Below are 18,319 nucleotides of genomic sequence, written 5' to 3'. Positions count from 1 at the left end.
TACTAGAGTTATACTGTTTGTTAAAAATATCTGAATTTTTTACTCGTCCAAAAAATAGAAATTATCAAAAATTTTCCCTCACGTTCAAAAATTTTGCAATTTGGCACACTTAAGAAACCTGCCGAAAGTAACAACGTCTGCAAATTTTAATCTTGTAGCATTAAAAGTGTCTGTTATGTTATGACAATTCGCAAAAATTCCAAAATTTTTGGTTGATCAGTAAAATAAAAATTTTTGAAATGTGTTCTTCTTGTCCTAAAATTTTGCAATTTAGCTCATTCAATAATAAATATTAATTCAGCCAAAATTCAAGTTTCTAATTATAACTCAACGTGTGAAGTTGAGTATTGTTTTAATCTAAGGTGAACTTATAATAATAGAGTTGACGAATGATTAAAAATTAGATTATCTTAAAAGTTCAGGTTAAAATTTTTCGAATTTCGATTAAATTAAATAAAAATATAATTGTCAATTTTGACATGTCAAATCACTTGCTCTTATTGTTTTGTAACTTTTTCACTTACTAGTTAGTAGAAACACAAGTTAATTACTAGTGAAAAAAATAAGAAAATTTGAGGTTCTTAGGTCTCAAACAATGACAGAAAATGTATTTTTATGTCAAAGTTGAAAAAACAATATTTTATAGCTAGAGAAAAATAATTCAAAAAATCATGCACCCGGTTTACAGAAACAAAATTTAATCCTTAATTTAGATCAAAGATTTTTACGAAACCAAATAACGTTATTGGGGTTTTTACACCTGAAAAACTATGTTTGAAAACCTAAAACTAGAAAATGTATAAATTGATGCTTCAAAAATTATAAATGCTAGTTTGTCATAGCTAAGTAGTATCCATGATGTAAACAGCTTAGCAAAATCAAGAAATTGCGAAAAGACACATTTAACAACACTAGTATTGTCAAATTTTTAATTCCATCAAATGTGAGCAATCAAACTTAAATGCGAGATTAATTTAATTGAGTTGTTTAGTGAGTTGTTAATAAAATTTGGTTGTCTGACTAAAACTGACTGCTCAGATCTCAAGCAGACCAACCCAAAAGTTCTAGGGGTAAAAATGTTTTGTACATTAGTTTTGGACGCAATTGTACCACGACAAATTCAGCTCCGACGAAATTGCAAATCCCAGTCAAAGGTCGCAGTAGAGATATTTATTTCCTTGAAGCAAATCCTGATAAAATCTGTGCAGTTATCATCCTTGTTTCTGTATGCTTTGGTGTTACGATGTAATTTATGTGGGAGCAGATAATCCTTGTAATTTCGATAAACGCTGGAGTACCATTTCGAACAACAGGGTCAAGTCTTTACAAATCCAACATTAAGTGTAATTTTTGTTGGTTTATAAACACATTACTCTCGATTAAACAAGACGTTTCGTTGACCATCGAAGATAATATCGGGGCCAAGTATAGTGCTTTAAGGTACTACACGTGTCATTTAAAAGTGGTGCGATTTATTATTGCCTTAGGTGGTACCGTACAAATCAAAAATGTAGTAATGAAGACATCACAGTTGCTTAACGAGCAAAAGACAAAAATCTTAATGTGGAGTCCGGTGGGTGGCCACCTCCAGGTCGTACCGCTGCAGCGTCCCGAACTTACAAACCGATTTGGACAACGACTAAATGGTTTCCTAGTAAGATTTATTAATAGATTATTCGTAATAACGAGGTACCATTACCTCATAATGGAGTCGTTACATAATATCGGATTTTAATGTTTTGCAAGAGCTGAAAAATAGTACCACCATCCGTGTTCGTTCAAGCGCCACCAAAAAAAAATCGGATAGATTTCCAGTTTAATGACAAATTGGAGTTCTACCGGACCGGTAGTGGATGATTAATGGGTACCACCGTACGCCTATACGCCAATATTTCACGTGGGATTGTAACCAGTTAATACGCGCAAATTGAAAGTTTAGAAGATGATGGTGATGGAGGAGAAAAAAAAATTCTTCTATTTTTTAAAGCGGGGCTACATTAATATATCACGGGTACAGAGGCGGTAGGAGGTAAATTTGCGCCCGGAGCAATGTGATTTTTATCGTAGGTATATAAGTAATAAAATATTCAATTTCTAAACAGCACAGGTCATTTCCACTTGAATACCGTTGGCTATGAATAAAAATGTCAAAGATAATTTTTAGGTTTATCAGCAACACCTTCGGACTTTCACTTGATTAATTTTCGGACTGATACGGATCTGGATTTTTGTCAGTTGATAAAAGTGTCAACTTGGTCGGGATCTCAATTGAATGTAAAAACCGAGAAAACTGAGACTCGAAATTGCCACAAATCTTAAAACTAAGACACGGAAAATTTGAAATTTGTCAAAAAAAATAAATTAAAATAAATTAAATAAAATAAAAATAAATCTAAAATTTTGCAATTTGGCGCACTTAATAAGCCTGTCGAAAGGAACAATTTCTCTAAATTTTATTGTTGTAGAATTAACAGTGACAAAGTTATTTTTCAAGGTGCGAGCGAAACGAGCTAGTGTACACTTTTTTGGCTGCGGAAGTACAGCTCGCTTGGCTCGCCTCTCGATTACAGCCAAATGTAACATTGCTATTACCGAGTTGAAAGTATGAATTCGGCCTAAATATTTTTTTCTGAATTTTTTACTGGTCCAAAAAAAAATTTCCAAAATTTTTCCCTCACGTTCGAAAATTTGGCACACTTAATAAACCAGCTAAAAGTTACAACGTCTTCAGATTTTATTGTTGTCGCATTAAAAATGTCAAACTTATGACATTTCGTAAAAATTCGAAAATTTTTGGTTGATAAAATAAAAATTCTTTTTGTCCTAAAATTTTGTAATTCGACTCATTTAATAAGCCAGTTGAAAATTTTATTTCAGCCCGAATTCAATTTTCTAACTAAAAAGTTATACCAAATAATAGAAATATTTTAATTTTTTACTCGTCGGAAAAATATAAATTTCAAAAATTTTTCCCGCACGTTCGAAAATTTTGCAATTTGGCACACTTAAGAAACCTGCCGAAAGTAACAACGTCTCCAAATCTTAATCTTGTAGCATAAACATTGTCTAAGTTACGACAATTCGAAAAAATTCCAAAATTGTTTGTGGATCCGTAAATTAAAAATTTCTAAAATTGATTCCTTTTGTCCTAAAATTTTGTAATTTTTTTATTTAATTAGCGATTCGAAAGTATTAATTCAGCCAAAATTCAATTTTCTAATTATGAAACTTCCAGAGTTATACCATTTATTAGAAATATCAAAATTTTCAATTTCTAAAAAATTTTATTCGCGTTCAAAAATTTTGCAATTTGGTACACTAAAGAAACCTGCCGAAAGTAAGAAGTTCTCCAAATTTTGTAGTATTAGCGTTAAAAGTGTCAAAAATCTGAAATTTAATCAAAAGTCGAAAATTTTTGGGCCGTTCAAAAAATATTTTCAAAAAAAATTTCTTGTTCTCGAATTTTGTAATTCATTTCAATAAATTAACTCGTTAAAAGTAGAAATGCCGCCCAAGTTTGTTTTTATAACTACCAAAGAACTAAAGATCAACTTTTCGAGTTGTTCTTCAAGAAAAAACCTCTAAAAATGTTTTCATGTTCTAAAATCTTGCAATATAATTATGCTGGGAGTATAAAAGTCTCGAAAAGTTACCCTTTTAGCATTAATAATGACAAAGTTGAAATTTAATCAAAATTCGAAAATTTTTGGTCAAATTTCAAAATAAAAATTAGTAAATTTCTGTTTTTTGTTCAAAAATTGTCTAATTTGGGACAATTTATAAGAGTTGTGAAAACAGTTAAGTGTCCACCAAATTCCAAATTCCAAAGAAGTCGTCAATTTCCCCGTCTAAAATGCGCCAGCTTGTCGTTTTCGCAACGCAAGATTTGGTTTAATAGTCATTTTGAAAGCGAGTCCGCAGGTCTACATCTAGGTATCCCCCCAGGAAAAAATCCATATCCATGCGTCCACATTCTGAGCAACTCTCGCTAATCTGTCATATCGATTACAGTCACCTCGTAAACAGCTAATTACTTTAGGTAATTAAGTTAATTTTTCGAGGCAACAGCATAATGAGCGCCCTAATTACTTTTCCACAAGCTGTCACTGCTCGCGGCCGTCGAAATCCATCAATAGATCACCTCCGGTGGCTTCCCAGGTGGTTCTCTGGGCGTCTTCGCGGTTGACTTGTGTGCCCACGCACGTCTTTTTTCCATGGGCGTACGTGTTCGTTGTCGCCTTTAATCCATGTGTGGCATATTCTTTGCACGTGCATCAACTTGCATCACCTATTAATATCGTCAGGATTACGTCCGTTCGTTTTAATTCACCTGCATCTATTAAGGTCGACCATAATGGCCATATAAGATGGATCGTCTGACATCATTAGACACAAACAGGCTAACGTGTACAACATTATACATCGGTAAAGAGCATCACTGTTTAATTACGGCCGGTAATTGCCGCGGCACTATTCATTAATGTTTATTTACGGGTTGCGCTGTTGGCAAAGGCTACACTAATTATCTTAGAACCACGCACAACAATGCCAGCTTGAAATATGGCGACGCTGTAATTAATTTCGGACGGCGCACCGCAAGGGACCGATCGCGAACCATTGCTATTTCAGCTCGCGCGGACGTGTTCTTGCTCGCCGCTTTACAATTGGAATTAATTGTTCCGTTGAGCAATAAACTTGTTTCTTACTTAAAACCATTTTTTTTTCTAGGCGGAAGGCCCCCCAGTCCAGATGGAGCCCGTGGACCTCAGCGTCAAGACGCCGGTCGTCTTGCAAGTCCCCAAATACCCACCCCAAAGGTTGAGGAACCCGGCGCCTCCGAGTAAAGTCCAACCGCCACCAGGTGAGCCCCGCCTCGCCGCCAATTCAAAAATTGGCGCCATTGTATGCAAATGACAAGCGTGCAGTCTTCCGTTCTTTATCATTACTCATTGTGCGATCGTATGTAATAAGCCGTGTCAAATTCGTTGACAAAGACATACACTTATGTAAATGCCGCGTTTAAATTGCAAATCGCTCGCTTTCGACCGTGTCGCCATCTATGAAGGGAAGACACGACGACGGAACGGTTCTCCCACACACGCACACGACGGCGAGCCGTTACTGCTCACGTCCTCATATAATGGATGATGTTGGTAAAATTGATGTGTTGAGAATCTTCAAGTCGTGCTTGCTTTATCTGAGGCTTACAAGATGCACGGCCCACTTAGATGGAGAGGAAGAGACGCTGCTGCATTGTCAACGGCGCTCACGTTTACGACCGATTTCGATTTCCGGAGGTTTTTTGAAAGGGGGCGAGCGAAGCGAGCCTGTGTACATAACTGGCTGCTCACAAAGATTGCTGTTTTAGCATTGAAACTGTCAAAGCTATTTAGAGGCGCGAGCGAAGCGAGCTAGTGTACAGTTTTCTGCATGCCAAAGTACAGCTCGCTTCGCTCGCCTCCCAATTGCAGCCGACAGTAACAATCATTGTCTTGGCAATAAAAGTTTCAAAGTTATGACGTTTCGTAAAAATTCAAAAATTTTTCGTTCATCCACAAATTTGTTAATTTTGTAATTTGGCCATTGTAATTAGTACTAATTCTGTCACAATTCATTTTTCTAACTGTAAAACTACCAGTTATTCAAATATTTGTTAGAAATATTTCAATTTTTTACTCGTCCGAAAAATAAAAATTTCCAAAATTTTTCCCACATGTTCAAAAATTTTGCAATTTAGCAGACTTAAGAAACTTACCGAAAGCTATAACGTCTACAAATTTTATTCTCGTAGCATTAAAACTGAAAAACTAAATAGTATATTATGAAACGCGTTTCATAATGAACATTTTGCCGCACGCACGTTTTTAGGACACGACGAGCGCGGCGAGGAGTGTCATAAAGTATTAAGTGCGGCAAAATGCATTATGAACAAGTATCATACGCTATTTTTCTATTTCGCCTTATTTTAAACGAAAAAACTTGATTTCGAAATCTAGGGAATGTTAGGGTAGTTGGCATTTGCAAAATGTTCAGGAAAAAAAATCGAAGTAGCCAACTCTAATTTCAGTCAGTTTGACAGGTGTGACGTTTTGAGGTTACCGGAGCGCAAGAGTGCCAAGAGAGCGAAGGTGTTGATCATGATCATGATGGTTCTTTCTCTTGCATCCAAGGGTTTTTCTCTGATGAATTATTAAGCCAAGTACAACAAGAAATAATAGTGCATTGATCGATTTATCATGGTTTTTCAAAACCAAAATCTAAATTGTCAACGTTGACGGCAGGTTGATGGTTTGCCTTCTGCAAACCTAAGAAAAATAAATGCCCCTGGAAATATTGGCACGGGATTGGTCGATTACGACACCAAAATAAGCTCAAACGCGTATCGAAATATCTTCATTATGAACGCGAAATAGAAAAAAGTTATAACAGTTCGTAAAAGTTCGAACATTTTTCGTTGATTCGTAAACTAAAAATTTCTAAAAGTTGTATTTCTTGTCCGAAAATTTTTGAAATTTGGCTCAATTAATGAGCACACTGAAATACGTAATGTAGCCAAACTTTCTTTTTCTAAGCATAAAACTACCAAAGTTATGCCAATTCTATAGAAATATTTTAATTTGTAATTAGCCTCAAAAATAAAAATATCAAAAATTTTTTATCGCGTTCTAAAATTTTGCAATTAAAATTTTGACACTTAAAAAACCTGCCGAAAGTAATAACGTCTCCAAGTTTTATTCTTCTAGCATTAAAAATGTCAAAATTATGACATTTCGTAAAAATTTAAAATTTTTCGTTGATATGAAAAAGAAAAATTTCCAAAAGTTGTTTTCCTGGTCTGAAAATTTTGAAATTTGGTTCAATTAATCGGCACACTGAGATACGTAATGCAACCAAATTTCATTTTTCTATCCATAAAACAACCGGAGTTATGCCATTTATTAGGAATATTTGAATTTTTAATTGGCTCCAAGAATAAAAATTTCTAAAAAATTTTCCACGTGTTTTAAAATTTTGCAATTTGCTACACTTATAAAACCCACCAAAAGTAACAAAGTCTCCAAGCTTCATTGTTTTATCATTAAAAGTGTCAAAACTGCGAGCGAAGCGAGCTAGTGTCCTTTTTTCTGGCGACCAAAAAGTACAGCTCACTTCGCTCGCCTCCCAATTGCAGCTACCCCACAATTCACACTTGTATTTCAAGTTGTATTTCTTGTTCGAAAATTTTGAAATTTGGCTCAATTAATTAGGACACTGAGATACAAAATGCAACCAAAGTTCGCTTTTTCTAACTATAAAATTGCCAGAGTTATGCCATTTGTTCGAAAGATCTGAATTTTTAATTGGCCCTAAGAATAAAAATTTCTAAAGAATTTTCCTTGCGCTTTAAAATTTTGCACTTTAGCACTCTTAAAAAAGGCGCTGAAAGTAACAACGTCTCCTAGTTTCATTGCTTTGTTATTAAAAGCGTCAAAGTATAGCTCGCTACGCTCGCCTCTCAATTGCAGCTGCCCTACAACTCACACTTAAGAAACCTGCTGTCAGCAAAAATAACGTGTCCAAGTTTCATTCTTTTAGCATTAAAAGTGTCAAAGTTATAACATTTCGTAAAAATTCGAAAATATTTAGTTGTATTTCTAAAAGTTGTATTTCTTGTCCGAAAAATTTGAAATTTCACTCAATCAATTAGCACACTGAAATGCGTAGTGTAGCCAAAGTTCACTTCTAACCATAAAACTATCAGAGTTAACACTGCCACCAAACTTCATTGTTTTAGCATTAAAAGTGCCAAAATGATGGCATTTCGTAAATATTTCGAAAATTTGTTTCTCTACTCACAATGTCTCCAAACTTTACTGTTTAAGGTGCGAGCGAAGCGAGCTAGTGTATACTTTTTCGCTTCGCTCGTCACCCAATTTCACCAACCCCACACCTCCATAAATCAAACTAGTTCGTTCGCATAAAGTCGACTTAAAAGCCAAACTGGTTTGGCCTAGGATAAATCAACAGGTTCCAGTAGCCTTAAAATCAACATAATCTAATTGAGTTTGATCGTTGTCCAACTAATCGTCCTAGTTAAAACCAGTTTGTCTCAAAAACCAGGACTCAGGACTGCATGAACAAATTCTTATTAGAGCAGAACAATCGTATTTACCTTCATTTCCAATCAAATCTAATTTCCTCAGTCGCCACGGATTTTAATGAAGTTCTCACGTCTCCTAACACCTATAATTCATCTTAAACCTAATTTAGATCCGAGCCCTCCGTGAATGCCGCGATATCGCATAATGAGCATTCGCGCGAGTTTGCATTCTTCGCGTATTCAACATTCGCAATCTCAATGAGCATTATAAATGAGCGTATTCGTTTTCTAATTTACTCACGACACCTACCATACATTCATAATATTTTATTAAGCGAGTCATAATAATTTATCTCGCATGATTACCACAAATGCGAAATATTTGTAAGGTAATCTTAAGTCGAGTCGCGTTTACGTGAGAAGTTAATCGACGACTCAGTTTCAGTTTCAGTTCCTGTGTTCGTACTAAGTGGGTACTTAATAATGCGCCGTGTTCTGCATAAGCTCTAATTAATTGTGCGACGATTTTGGAGAGGTGTGAGGGATTTGATATTAGTATATGCAAATACGAGTAGATTCTTAAAATGAATTTATTAGGTACGTTCAATTTACATAATTCGGTAGTTTGCCGGACGATTTGTTTAAATTAATTTAAATTATTCGCACTAATTTGGCGACATAAAATCCGGTCGGTTTGATGTGGACTGACAAGTTTTATCTCGCCGCTAATTGAAGGCAGATAAGAAGAGATTCCCAGCTCTTGGTTTAGGATACGACCAATTCGTCCCCCGGTCAATTTCTCCCCAATGCAATTTGTCCCCAGTTTAATTCGTTCCGGTGTGATCTTTAACGATAATTGAAGAATGTGATTTATATATTTTTACCTAAAATTGATATCTGCAACACAATTGTTAGCTATTTATGTACAAAGAAAATTCGATCTACTGCAATTAACAAAATCAAATATAATAAAATTGTCACTGGTAAATAAAAAAATTTATAGAGAACACGTACAAAAAATTGTTATGCCATGTATTAGGAATATTTGAATTTTTAATTGGCGCCAAGAATAGAAATTTCTAAAAAAAATCCACGTGTTTTAAAATTTTGCAGTTTGCTACACTAAAAACCCGCCGAAAGTAACAACGTCTCCAAGTTTCAGTCTTTTAGCATTAAAAGTGTTAAAGTTATGTCATTCCATGGAAATTTCAAAATTTTTTGTCGATCCGTAAAATAAAAATTTCTAAAAATTGTATTTCTTTTCCAAAAATTTTGAAATTTCGGGCTCGATTAATTAGGACACTGAGCTACATAATGCAACCAAAGTTCACTTTTCTAACTATAAAATTACCAAAGTTATGCCATTTGTTCGAAATATCTGAATTTTTAATTGGCCCTAAGAATAAAAATTTCTAAAAAAATTTTGCAATTTGGCATTTTTAAAAAAGCCGCTGAAAGTTTCATTGATTTATCATTAAAAGCGTCAAAGTTGCGAGCGAAGCGAGCTAGTGTACACTTTTCTGGCTGCCAAAGTATAGCTCGCTTCGCTCGCCTCCCAATTGCAGCTGCCCCACAACTCATACTTAAGAAACCTGTCGACAGCAACAAAAGTCCCCAAGTTTTATTTTTTCTTTTAGCATAAAAAGTGTCAAAGTTATGAGTATTATGACATTTCGTAAAAATTTGAAAATTTTTAGTTAATACGTAATGTTGTTTTTATTTATCTCAAAGTTTTAATTTTATTTTAAGGAATTTAAGTAACTGAAAATTAGTCGTAAAAATTAATAAAAATCTAGTCAACGACGTCCAATACGTTCTATAAAGTCCGTTTTTTTATTAAAAAACCACCAACACCGCACTCTCCCACAACTTTACAACCGGCAACGTCGTCGATGGTGACTTTTTGGTGATAAAATCTAATAGGTTAGCTGCCTAATTGACAATTTGATTACACAAAACGGCCTTTCAGGCTGTGCCGAGTTTTTTCACTATTAAATCATTTGATTTGCAATCCAACAGGCTGTAAAAGAAACGTTTTTAACGGAAACACTGCCTAATTTTCAGAAATGTCAAAAATTTGACAACTATTTTCTCACCAAAAATCTCCCTAGGCAACGTTGCCGGTTGTAATGCAGGGGAAGATTGCGGTGTTGGTGTTTATAAATTCCTGTCGTGCACTACTTTGCCGCTTTGTTTTTATAGTGAATATAACTATCTTGAAAATTATTTATAATGTTACTTACGTCAACGATGTTTCAGTTTTTCGTTTTTGTGTCCAAATTTTTAATTTTCAGGTTTCAAATCACAACTAGAACAGTTTTCTTCTCAAAACTTACTTTGTTCTATGATTGAGGTTAACTACAAATGTCAGTTGAAAAATCTAAACCCACATTTATAATGAGCGGCAAATTTCTTTGACATTTCATAGCCACCCTTGACGCTAGAAACATTTATAAACACCTTGTGTAGCATTCAATTACATGGTTACTTAATATTGAATATCTAATATTGAGCGCACCAAAGTATCCAATATTAGGGATTTAGCATACTTTGTTTCGGAGAGAAAAAATCGGTATTCATTATGCCAGATTATTAAATTCTATTGATTTTGACTATAAAACAAACATAAAACAAACATTAAATATGATTTACTCACCCAATAACTCAAATTTTATAATAAATAAACGTATTTAACCCGCGCAAACAAAATATTCAAATTAACACAAAAGACTTTCGTGTTGTTATTTTTGTAATGGTTCGCTTTTCCAAACTGAGTTAGGGTATCCAAAATTAGGCCACCATCCAATATTCGGTGCTCTTTCCCTAAATTTGAAAAACGAATTACATTTTGATTGTATGTGATCGCAAATACGTAGAGTTCAGGGACAAATTTGCAGGGGCCGAATTTTGAAGGAGACCGGGGCAAACTGTCCGGAAATTCCTTTGTTTTTGAGCTTTTGTGGGCAATTTTCCTGCCTTTCTCCGTCAATCGTTTGACAAATGTCCAAGAGCAAAAAAGACGTTCCAATAATGACGGGCAAAAATGGTTTACAGCTACGATCTCCATGATGATCGCGTGTACTCCTCGGAGTAATGATTAGACCATTAGACTTTCATTGGCGATTAGCGCGGAAATTATACGTTTCCGCGTGTGAATTGAGGAGGATGAGCAGAGATTGTAGTGAAGAATCGTTGGAAGTATTCATCATTCTGACAGGAGCTTGAGCCAAACTTTAGGTTTCCATGCGGAAGTGGGTATGGATGTAACGCAGGCGTACGCAAATTGTGTATGACAACGGCAAATTATGCGCATACTTGTTGGGTTGACCCGAAGGTCTAAGGTCATTCCGGTAAACCGCTACGGCACACTTTTAACATCACAATCAATGCAGTTTTCAAGCGACGCCTACACTTGGGACGGAGAGACAGGCGAACCGCTGAAATTAATTCTAATATCTTGGAGAGGATCTAGATAAGACGACGCATTGCTATATACAGTGAGTTTAATTAGTCGGTAGATTAAAATCGGACGATTCGGCGATTTTTTGAAAGGCGTCGTCGGCGGTACTTGAGTGTTTTTCCAATTTATTCAACGACTTGAGAAAAATGTCCCATAAAAATAATTTGAATGTACGTATGGTCATATGTACTCTCTATTCGAGACCTTGATACACATTATTTCTGCCGGTACGTTCTAGTAAAAGGCAGTGTTTTATTGCCTCACATTATATTTTTCAGTGTCATTTTTACCGTTCGGATCCCTTCGTTCTGTTTGCATTTCACTGCCGTAATACCCATTCATGTTCAAGAAGTGTGCAAATCCTTCTCAGTATGGCTATAATTACTATATCATCTTCTAACACTAATGGAACATAAGTGAACTCAACACTTCTAAGGTCAGCGATTGAAAGATGGCTAAAGAATTTTTACAACTTCGGGGAAAAAGACAAAGCGTCGTAAAAACGCACCAAATAGGCTACAAGTGGGCGAGATTCTTTGATAATGAGAGACAAATTTTGTTTATAAACTGGACAAATTCCTTATCGTTCAACTTTCTAAATTCGTCTTCAAAATTCTTGGACGGGACTGCGGCTATAAGCATTTAAATAACTGCACTAAAGGTCCTGGCAGTTTCCGAAAGAAATCTTGAGCGTTATATGGAAAAATGGCGGTTTCAAGATGGCGTACAGTGAATAAAACACGAATCTGGAAAGCTTGGGCAGAAGAAAAGTTAAAGAAAAAAGAAGAATGCGAAAGTAACTCAAAAAATTAAAAGATGCTAAATAGTCAAAAATCAATTCCTGCGAGGAATTTTTGCCGTAAAATTTTGTAATCTGACTTATCAATGACCGAGCTAAAGTTAGAATGAACCCCAAAGATGAGTTTTAAAATTTGTTGAAAATTTTGGAATTTTTAATTTAGTGCAAAAACAAAAATTTCTAATATTTCTTCCTCACGTTCTAAAATTTTGCAATTTGGCACATTTAATATACCTGCCGAAAGAAGCAACGCCTCCAAGTTTCATTGTTTTAGCATTAAAAGTGTCAAAGTTATGACGTTTCATAAAAAATCGGAAATTTTTGGTTTAATCCGAGAAATAAAAATTCCTAAAATTTGTTTCTCAGGTTCTAAAATTTTGTAATTTGGCTGAAATAAAAAATGTAGCCAAAGTTCACTTTTTTTGTCATAAAACTACCAGAGTGATTCGATTTATAAGAAATGTGTATCTGAATTCTTAATTTATCTTAAAATCAAAATTTATAAAAAATTTCCTTTTCGTTCAAAAATTTTTAAATTTGGCACACTTAAAAAACCTGCCGAAAAATAAAAATTCGAAAATTTTTGAATGACCTGAAAAATAAAAATTTCTAAAAGTTGTCTTTTTTGTCCAAAAATTTTGAAATTTAGCTCAATTAATTAGCACACTGAGATACGCAATACAGCTAAAATTTACATTCCTAGCCAGAAAACGACCAGAGTTATGCCATTTACTAGGAATATTTGAATTTTTAATTGAGCTCAAAAACAAAAATGTCTAAAAATTTTCCCTCATGTTCTAAAATTTTGCAATGTGGCTCACTTAACTTGCCAAAAGTAACAACGTCTCCAAGTTTCATTGTTTTAGCATTAAAAGTATCAAAATTAATTATCAAGGTGCGAGCGAAGCGAGCTAGTGTAGACTTATTTAGATGAAAAAAGAACAGCTCGCTTCGCTCGCCTCTCAGTTGCAGCTACCTCACAGCTCACCTACCGCGAAAACAACAATAACGTCCAAAAGTTTCATTCTTTTAGCATTAAAAGTATCAAAGTTTCGATATTTCGGAAGAATTCGAAAATTTTTGGTTGATCCGTAAAATAAAAATTTCTAAAAGTTGCATTTCTTGTGTGAAAATTTTGAAATTTGGCTAAATTAATTAGCACGTAATGCAGCCAAAGTTAACTTTTCTAACCATAAAACTGCCGGAGTTATGCCATTTATTAGAAATATTTGAATTTTTAATTGGCCCCAAGAATAAAGATTTCTAAAAAAAATTTCTCGCGATATAAAATTTTGCAATTTGACACTTAAAAAACTCGCCGAAAGTAACAATGTGTCCAAGTTTCATTGTTTTATCATTAAAAGTGTCATTTCGTAAAAATTCAGAAATGTTTGTTTGATCCGAAAAATAAAAATTTCTAAAATCTGTTTCTCTTGTCCTAATATTTTGTAATTTGGCTTAGTCAATTAGCGTAATAAAACAAGCAATGTAGCCAAAGTTCGCTTTTCTAATCATAAAATTAAAAGACTTATACAATTTATTAGAAATCTGCGAAATTTTAATTGGTTCCAATAATGAAAATTTAAAAAAAAATTCCTCACGTTCTAAAATTTTGTTTCATTGTTTTATCATTAAAAGTGGCAAAGTTATGGCATTTCGTAAAAATTCAGAAATGTTTGTTTGATCCGAAAAATAAGAATTTCTAAAATCTGTTTCTCTTGTCCTAATATTTTGAAATTTGGCTTAGTCAATTAACGTAATAAAACAAGCAATGTAGCCAAAGTTCGCTTTTATAATCATAAAACTAAAAGAATTATACAATTTATTAGAAATCTGCAAATTTTAACTGGTCTCAAAAATAAAAATTTCAAAAAAAATTTCTTCACGTTCTAAAATTTTGCAATTTTGCACACTCAAGAAACCTATCGAAAGTAGCAATATATCAAAATTTCATTGTTTTAGCATTATAAGTGTCAAAATTATGACATTTTGAAAGAATTAAAACAATTTTGGTCTATCCTGTTATAAAAATTTCTAAAACTTGCTAAAATTTAGATTTCTCGTTCTATAATTTTGTATTTTAGCTCAATTAATTAGCGAACTAAGAGTATATAATAAACTACCAAAGTTATAGTTTTTCAGAATTTTGAATTCGATCTAAAAATAAAAATGTCTAAAATTTTCACTTCAAACTCTAAAATTTTGTAATTTGACTCAATTAATTAGTAAAACGCGATAAACGCTCGGCACGCCTCGCTGGAAGGTTGTTTTTTGTTAAGAAAGGAATACTCCGCGCACTGTTAAGAGGAAAACGTTTTAGTGCTTATTCTAGATAAGCAAACAAACATAGAAACTCTTTTCTGATATTTTTTTACTAATCCTCGATTTTTTATTCAAATTACTTAGCCTTCCCATAGTCTTACAGAGTAGAAAGTTATCAAAAAACCCCATAGAATTAACTTTTAAACCAGAAAATCAAAAGAATTTTTGGGAAAATTAGAAACATCAAAAATTAAAAATAAAAGAACTGTAGAGATAGAGTAAAAAAATTGAAGAACCGTCCCGAGAGGAAGAAGAAAAAAGTGTCGAATCACAGACTGTACAAATGTCAAATATTTACGCTTCATGCAACCATAAGTCAACATTTTCAGTTACGCAAAGGTCGTCTCTTTTACGACAGTAACGAAATGGTCTTCCATCAAACGCCTAGAAAGTCCCCTGACCTTTAGCACTCCGGTAGAAAAAACTGCCGTCCCAAAGCCACCAAGTGCTCAACAACAAAGTCTCCGTCTGCAGATGCTGCAAACGCAAAACAATGTACACGTGTTTGTTTATTGGGTACTATCTCAGTTTTATGACCCATCGTCCCCTACAAGGTCCATTGAAAGTTTCAACTACTGGTGACATATTTGCCAAGACACAAATAGCCTTCTTCGCTACTGAAGACACCCAAGCGTTGCGTTTCGCTTCCGCAATCTTCCTCTTTTTTAAGGATGGGTGATTGTGTAACGTGTCGAACTCTCTTTCTATGACGGTCACGCGACGTGGCCGGGTGGTTACCGAAATCGGGGTTAGATAGATGGTTCAATACCGTGGGAAAGAGTAATCGGAGAGAGGCTACCGGAGTTACGCGGTAACCAGTGTGTGTGTAATGGAAGGCGGTCGTGAATGATGGTCCAAACAAACAATGTTCCTCTAACCTGCTAGCTAATCTATAAATAATAGCCGCGCCAAATAGATTACACACGCCGGACGTATATCGGGGCAACCTCATGCTGCGAAATCTGTATCGGAACACATACGGCGAGAAGATCTTATCGCTCCGAGATCGCCGAGGGCGCTACAATTGATTGAGTTGGTTTTTTGTAAAAACGAAACGTTGCCGACAACGGGAACAAAGGAGCATCCTCGGGCAATTTTCTTAAGGAGTGAAGATATCATCAAGCACAAATTAACTCACGTTCGAAAATTTTCAAATTTGGCACACTTAAGAAACTTGCCGAAAGTAACAACGTCTCCAAGTTTCATTGTTTTAGCATTAAAAGTCTCAAAGTTATGACGCTTCAGAAAAATTCGGAAATTTTTGGTTGATCTGAAAAATGAAAATTTCTAAAATTTGTTTCTCAGGTTATAAAATTTTGTAATTTGGTTCAATTAATTAAGGACTTGAAATAAAAAATGTAGCGAAAGTTCAGTTTTTTTACCATAAAACTACCAGAGTTATACGATTTATAAGAACTGTGTATCTGAATTTTTTATGTTTCAAAAATCAAAATTTCGAAAATTTTCCCTCTCGTTCAAAAATTTTGAAATTTAGCGCACTTAAGAAACCTGCCGAAAGTAACAACGTCTTCAAGTTTCATTGTTTTTGCATTAAAAGTGTCTAAGTTATGACATTTAGTAAAAATTCGAAAATTTTTGATCGACCCGAAAAATATTTTTTTTCAAAGTTGCCTTTCTAGTCATAAAATTTTAAAATTTGACTCAATTAATTAGCACACTGAAATATGTAATACAATCAAAATTCACTTTTCTAATCATAAAAATTCCAGAGTTATACTATTTATTAGAAGTATTTGAATTTGTAATTGCCACCAAAAATAAAACAATCTAAAAATTTTCCCTCAGGTTCTAAAATTTTGGAAATTAGCACACTTAAGAAACTTGTCGAAGGTAACAACGTTCCCAAGTTTCAATGTTTTAATATTAAAAGCGTCAAAGTTATTTATTAATGTGCGAACGAAGCGAGGTGGTGTAGACTTATTTAGATAAAAAAAAGTGCAGCTCGCTTCGCTCGCTTCTCAGTTCCAGCTACTTCACACTTAAGAAACCTGTGCAAAGTCTCCAAGTTTTATTTTCTCTTAGCATTAAAAATCTCAAAGTTATGATATTTCGTAAAAATTCGAAAATTTCTGTTTGATTCGTAAAATAAAAATTTTCATAAGTTGTCTTTCTGGTTCGAAAATTTTGGAATTGGGCTCAATTAATCACCATACTGAAATACGTAATGCATCCATAGTTTACTTTTATTACTATAAAACTACCAAATATTTACCATTTATTAGAATTTTTTTGAATTTTTAATTGGCCCCAGAAATAAAAATTTCTAAATCCTTTCTCTTACGTTCTAAAATTTTGGTATTTAGCACACTTAAGAAACCTGCCGAAAGTAACAACATCTTCAAGTTTCATTGTTTTAGCATTTAGAGTGTCAAAGTTATGATATTTCGTGAAAATTCGAAAATTTTTGATCGACGCGAAAAATATATTTTTTTAAAAGTTCTATTTCTAGTCTGAAAATTTTAAAATTTAGCACAATTAATTAGCACACTGAAATATGTAATACAGTCAAAATTCACTTTTCTAATCATAAAAATTCTAGAGTTATACTATTTATTAGAAGTATTTGAATTTGTAATTGCCACCAAGAATAAAACAATCTAAAAAATTGCCCCCACGTTCTAAAATTTTGAAATTTAGCACACTTAAGAAACTTGTCGAAAGTAACAACGTCCCCAAGTTTCATTGTTTTAGCATTAAAAGCGTCAAAGTTATTTATCAAGGTACGAGCGAAGCGAGCTAGTCCAGACTTATTTAGATGAAAAACGTGCAGCTCGCTTCGCTCGCCTCTCAGTTGCAGCTACCTCACAACTCACACTTAAGAAACCTGTGTAAAGTCTAAAAATTTCATTGTCTTCGCATTAAAAATCTCAAAGTTATGATATTTCGTAAAAATTCGAAAATTTTTGGGTTAATTCGTAAAATAAAAATTTCCAAAAGTTGTCTTCCTGGTTCAAAAATTTTGGAATTTGGCTCAATTAATCACCATAGTGAAATACGTAATACAGCCAAAGTTCACTTTTATTACCATAAAACTACCAGATAATTACTATTTATTAGAAATTTTTGAATTTTTATTTGGCCACAGAAATAAAAATTGCTAAAACCTTCTCTCACGTTCTAAAATTTTGCAATTTAGCACACTTAAGAAACCTGCGAAAGTAATAAAGTCTTTAAGTTTCATGGTTTTAGCATTAAAAGCGTCAAAGTTATTCATCAAGGTGCGAGCGAAGCGGGCTAGTGTAGACCTATTTAGACGAAAAAAGTGCAGTTTGCTTCGCTCGCCTCTCAGTTGCAGCTACCTCATAATTCACATTTAAGAAACTTATATAAAGTCTCTAAGTTTAATTGTCTTAGCATTAAATATCTCAAAGTTATATTTCGTAAAAATTCGAAAATTTTTGGTTGATTCGTAAAATAAAAATTTCCCAAAGTTGTCTTTCTGGTTCGAAAATTTTACAATTTGGCTCAATTAATTAGCATATTGGAATACGTAATGCAGCCAAAGTTCACTTTTCTAACCATAAAAATACCAGAGTTATGCCATTTATTAGAAATATTTAAATTTGTAATTGGCCCCTAAAATTAAATTATCTAAAAAAATTACCTCAGGTTCTAAAGTTTTGAAATTTAGCTCACT

The 18,319-nt window shown here is 33.8% G+C and overlaps 1 protein-coding gene across 1 annotated transcript in view; it reads left to right on the top strand.

Annotated features, from left to right (window-relative positions):
• Positions 1 to 18,319, top strand: part of LOC148177715 (uncharacterized) — a 100,835-nt gene that overhangs the window by 52,993 nt on the left and 29,523 nt on the right. Inside the window, exon 4 of the mRNA XM_088033026.1 lies at positions 4,729 to 4,861. Within this exon, the coding sequence (XP_087889152.1) occupies positions 4,729 to 4,861 (133 nt within the window). The remainder of the gene's footprint in view (positions 1 to 4,728; positions 4,862 to 18,319) is intronic.

Source organism: Gnatocerus cornutus, chromosome 3, assembly GCF_029298725.1.
Source record: "Gnatocerus cornutus isolate USDA-ARS CGAHR chromosome 3, icGnaCorn1.1, whole genome shotgun sequence".
In the NCBI taxonomy this organism is placed as follows: Eukaryota; Metazoa; Arthropoda; class Insecta; order Coleoptera; family Tenebrionidae; genus Gnatocerus; species Gnatocerus cornutus.
Note: the sequence above shows the minus strand (reverse complement) of the source record. Positions and strands in the feature narration are given on the sequence as shown.